Source organism: Theobroma cacao, chromosome 10, assembly GCF_000208745.1.
Source record: "Theobroma cacao cultivar B97-61/B2 chromosome 10, Criollo_cocoa_genome_V2, whole genome shotgun sequence".
NCBI classification, from domain to species: Eukaryota; Viridiplantae; Streptophyta; class Magnoliopsida; order Malvales; family Malvaceae; genus Theobroma; species Theobroma cacao.
Genome location: NC_030859.1, coordinates 9637780 through 9642925, shown reverse-complemented (window position 1 = coordinate 9642925; position 5146 = coordinate 9637780). Strand labels below are relative to the sequence as shown.

The 5146-nt window shown below is 34.0% G+C and overlaps 1 protein-coding gene across 4 annotated transcripts in view; it reads left to right on the top strand.

Moving 5' to 3' along the window:
* LOC18586713 (acyl-CoA-binding domain-containing protein 5) overlaps nucleotides 232-5146 on the top strand; it is a 14687-nt gene continuing 9772 nt past the window's right edge. For 3 of the 4 annotated variants that reach the window (XM_018128954.1, XM_007010226.2, XM_007010227.2), the window contains exons 1-9: nucleotides 232-452; nucleotides 530-627; nucleotides 2044-2182; nucleotides 2275-2303; nucleotides 2392-2488; nucleotides 2576-2631; nucleotides 2735-2842; nucleotides 3866-3922; nucleotides 4011-4102. In XM_018128954.1, coding sequence (XP_017984443.1) covers nucleotides 391-452; nucleotides 530-627; nucleotides 2044-2182; nucleotides 2275-2303; nucleotides 2392-2488; nucleotides 2576-2631; nucleotides 2735-2842; nucleotides 3866-3922; nucleotides 4011-4102 — 738 coding nt within the window. In that variant the 5' untranslated portion in view covers nucleotides 232-390. Of the gene's footprint in view, nucleotides 453-529; nucleotides 639-2043; nucleotides 2183-2274; nucleotides 2304-2391; nucleotides 2489-2575; nucleotides 2632-2734; nucleotides 2843-3865; nucleotides 3923-4010; nucleotides 4103-5146 lie in introns of those variants that run through there. The other variant, XM_018128955.1, reaches the window with a different exon arrangement.

Genomic DNA, 5146 nt, shown 5'->3' with positions numbered 1-5146 from the left:
TAAAGTTGGAACAAGAATTGTCAAAATATTAACGTAAATATGTGAGATTTAGTGTAACAAATTATAATAATAAATTTAATTGAATTAAATTAGTTGGATATAATGTTAATATTACAAATATAATATTTTTATATATTTTTAAAAAATAATATAAAAATAAAAATTAAATAACATTTAAAATAAATAGTTAAAACCTAAAGCTACCGCTATTTTACCCAAAAAAAAAAAAAAACTGACTTGGGACATCTCTTCTCAAATACGTGGGACTCATCCCCACCTTGCCACCTAAAAGGCAACCCAATTTGACCAATTGGATCAAACCGGGTTGTCAATGGTGAAGCCCTTAAACAACCCATTGAACGAAAAAAAGGAAAAATATTAATTAAAAAAATGCATTACTGGGTTCGGGCTTCTTCTTCTGATTTCTCCGGAACTCTTCCCCAGCCTCGCAGGTAATGCTAAATCTATGTGTTTTTCAGTTTTTTATATCATGAAGATTTATCTGACTGATTTTTTCATGGTTTCTCAGCGGTCACACCGCTGTTCCTATTGGAAAGTCCAAGGTTGTCGTTTTTGGTGGTCTTCTCGACAAGAAATTCATTAGTGACATCGCTGTTTATGACATTGGTACTTTGGGTGTAATTCTTTTTTTCATTTTTAGTTTTGTTGGGATTGTTCTTTGCTCTCTGATGAAATGTTCTTCAATTTCGCTTCATGGTCTTACTTTTGATTGAAGCATTGGAAATGCATTTGGTAGCTCATGTTAACGATTTATAGTTTAATTTGTGTGATTTCATGGTTCTTTTGCTCTTTTTTTTTTTTTAATTTTATGATTGTGATCAAACCCATGTGTATTCACAAGAGTAGGTAGATACGATTGATTTCTGGTTTAGTTTTTGGATTGCAAGTAGCTTAACTCCATATAGTCTGATGCAACTATTCAGTGAATCATGTAGATAGAATCATTTTTTTGCTATTCATAAAGCATAAGGTAACTGCCAAAGTGGGTGATTAGGGATGTTGAGAAGAAAATTCAGTGCTTACCTTTGAAAAGGTACAAGTGATAAAGCAGTTGGAGCTAAGGTAAGTTGGGCTGCTTGTTTATGTTTGGCTAGGAAAGGAGGTTTGGGTTTTGGATCAGTTGAGGATTGGAGCAAAACCTCTATTTTGAAGCAGTGGGACTCTTTTCACCCAAGCTGGGTCTTTGTGGGTGGCTTGGGTCACAAGTCTAGAGCTAATTCAAATGTCATTATGTCTAGGTCATCAATCTGTTGGGGAGATGGTAATGTGAGTTGGATTCCTCAAAATTAGTGTTTTTTCTGTGGCTGCTACTCAGGAGTTTTTGAGGCTAAAATTACAATGTGGATTGGTATAAACTTGTTTTTTTCTTCCTATTCTATGCTCAAGCATTGTTTCTTTGGTTAGTTGGCCAATAGTGGTAGGCTGGCTACCATGGAGAGATTGCTTAAATGGGGTTGCAATGTTAATTGCCTTTGTTTTTTGTACTATTTAGTTTGTAAGAGCAGGGACTGTCTCTTTGGAAATGGAGTCTAACATTTATGGAAAAAGATTTTCAACCTCTGTAATGTTGATGGGGCAAATGGTGATTTTGGAATTTGAACTTAGATGAATGGTTATTCATGCTGGACGAGATCTTTGATAGATCTATTGTTCAGATCAACTTGGAATGTATCATTTAACATGCCTGGACTGAGAGGAACAAGAGAAATATGCTGGTACAGCAAATACAGAGGATGTTTGAATGATACTCTCCATACCATTAGACGTAAAGTGAGTTTGTCAAACACAGCAAGTCTAGGGATATTTGTGAGATTTATAATAATTGGGGTTTTTGGTTTGATATTCTTAGCACTCTTTAAGAGTGATTGTTGTATTGTTTTGATAGTTTTTCAGTCTTGTTCATTATGCTGCTTTGGGTGACATAATAAGTAAAACTTGTACATGCTATCACTTCCGTAGATCTTAAAAAGCTGCATTCAAAATCTGACTTTTACCCCCTTTTCCTACCCTTTATTGTTTTAGAGAACAAAATATGGTTTCAACCAGAGTGTACTGGAAATGGGTCAGATGGACAAGTTGGTCCCAGCCCACGAGCATTTCACGTTGCTGTTGCAATTGATTGTCATATGTTCATCTTTGGTGGGCGTTTTGGTAGCAGAAGGTATTTAAGTATCAAATGTCTGGTACAGTCAGTTTGTTTTATTACTCAAGTAATTTTAGTCACACACTATTGATTGTGATGTTAATATCCAGGTTAGGCGACTTTTGGGTCCTAGACACCGGTAAAATTCTGTTTTTGTTATCTTGTGATGTAAGCTTCTATAACGTGTTTTTCACCTGTTGGAATAATTGAATTTATATTTATTCTAGATATATGGCAATGGTCAGAGTTAACAAGTTTTGGTGACTTGCCTTCACCACGGGATTTCTCTGCTGCTTCAGCTATTGGAAATCAGAAAATTGTTATGTGAGTATGGTAGCTTAGATTCTCAATCACGCAGAAGGTTTGTTTTGTGTACAATATATTTTTCAAGCAGGAGTGAATTGGGTGCAGGTATGGTGGTTGGGATGGTAAAAAGTGGTTGTCAGATGTATATGTCTTGGACACAAGTAACTCTTTGCTCTGAGCTTTTATTTGTTTCTCCTCCATTAAGTTTATAAGTAATATTTAGAAAGATGACATTGTAAGTAACAAAAGGATGTCATTCAACAGTATCACTAGAGTGGATGGAGCTGTCAGTTACTGGATCACTACCACCACCTCGATGTGGCCACACAGCTACTATGGTTGAGAAGCGGTTGCTTGTCTACGGTGGTAGAGGTGAAGTATTGTGTATATTTGGATTACCATCCATCTACAGTCCTTAGTCTTTTGACCATGATGCCACTTGCTAGATGGTTACCATTATTTATTGAATTATAATGGGAAATTTATTGTATATGTTAGCAGCAAGAGGCATTGCATGTGTTCTTAATTATATGTAATCTTTGATACTGCTACTGCTCTAGTAGGAGCCTGCTTGTTTCTACAAACTGAATTTTTAGCATGTATGAAGTATAAAAACTGCTGCATATATTGCTGGTGTAGTCGGTGCTGGCCATCAAATTGCCACAAACCTCCTCCATCTGAACTTGGGCTTGTTATGTACCAGCTCTCAGTCATAAGTGGAGGAGTTATAAACATGCAGAAAACAGTCATTAGTTGCATGTTCGTTGTCTTAATTTTGTCCTAGTTTATTGCAGTATCTCACTGTTCATATTCCTATGCTACATGGTTGTCAACCCGAAACCTTAAATATCATGTTACAATTATGAGTTATAGTGCATATTTTGTCACATCATTTGATGTTGTTTATTCAATTTGACCACGACATTTGGTGCTTACTAAATTGAAATGATTTTAATGCTAAATGCAAATGAAACAAATATAATTCTCCCGTTAGAACCTTTCATTGAAAGATTTCCGATGTTGGTTTTCTGGTGTGTAATGAGTCTGCTTCTCCTTTGTGTGCTTGGACAGCTTGAATAAGAAGTTCCAAATCTTAGTCAGGGGGTTAATAGCTTTGGCTTTGATGTAAGAGCACAAGGATTTGTATGTTTGAAATTTAAATGTTATAGTTTTCATTAATTCTAATTAAGCTAATATGTTTGGATGGTAAATCATGTGCATGCATGGTGCTTATATGGTGAATCTTGTCTATCTTAAAATTCTAATTTAGTTAGTATTTAAGTGCTTATTTTGTTGATAATTGTAGAGTTCCATAACTGGCTTTTGTTTAGTACACGCAAAATGCTTTTCTTCCAATTAAGTAAGCTGACATGAGCACCTTCTAACCTTTGACAGGTGGTGGTGGGCCAATCATGAGTGACTTATGGGCTTTGAAGGGTCTTATTGAAGAAGGTTTGTATTTGGTATAAATATTTGTGGTTTTATGTGCCTTATTGAACTACTAAGTTGATTTATGTTTTGCCTTTGTTGTGGAAGGAAGAGAATGAAACACCTGGATGGACCCAATTGAAGCTTCCAGGTCAAGCACCTTCTCCCCGTTGTGGGCATACTGTCACATCTGGAGGGCACTATGTAATGTCATTTCTAAACCCCTCACTGATCTAGTTGTATATCTTAACACTGTAAAATTAAAAATGCTGAAGATGCAAACTAGCTTCCTCATAAGATTTATTTGTGGTGTTGCTTAACTGTTGGATTATGTATTTACGTTGGAAAAACATTGTTAATTTTATACCCCTCTGTTAATCTTATATGGTTAAACATATAAGAAATTTTTTCTGTAATTTATGAAAAAGTATGTGAATAAATGTTACTGCTTTTGCACTTTATTATTACTTGATGAGCATCAACAGCATATATCTATGTTAAACATTTATCTTATGCATCAACATTTAAATTATTCCTTAATTTTGACCTAGGGAAATCTTTTTGAAAGGTAGCTGGATCTTTACTTTATAACTGATTAGATGATATCCTAGGGTGAAGCTGGGATTCTTGTCTAGAGGGGGTCAGAACAAAACTAAGATGTCAGAGTGAAAATAATAGATTGAACTCTTTGATGAAAATATAAATAATGAATATTAGATTCAAATGAAATAGTATGTAATTGCATATAAAAGTATAAATTTATTTTAATAAGTAGACAATAAACAAATTTCAAACATCATAATCCATATTGGTACATAAAAGATTGAATAAACAGTAAATCTTGCTAATAATTCTTTTTAAAAATAAAACAGAAGTTAAACTTTGAAATGATTAAAAGGATGATAGAAAACGAAAAATGAAATTAGGAGTAAAATTATATGCACAATTGATTTTGTGTGCAAAATATAGCAGCTAAATTTTCTTTAATTGCAATAGAAACACATTACTAGTCTCAATAATTAATGTGAAAATGCTTGTTTAATTGATTGAAAGGTTAATTTTAATATAAGGTTAAAATCAACTTTAATAAGTAACATTAAAAAGAGTCAAAGAAATGATAGTTAAATAGGTCTAGAACTAAAAGTCTTAGTATATTATAAATTTTACCATATTAATTTCAAAGTTTTGTGGATGGAGGCCAAGTTATAATTTTTTTTTGGGGGGGGGGGGGGGGGGGGTGTGGTGGGG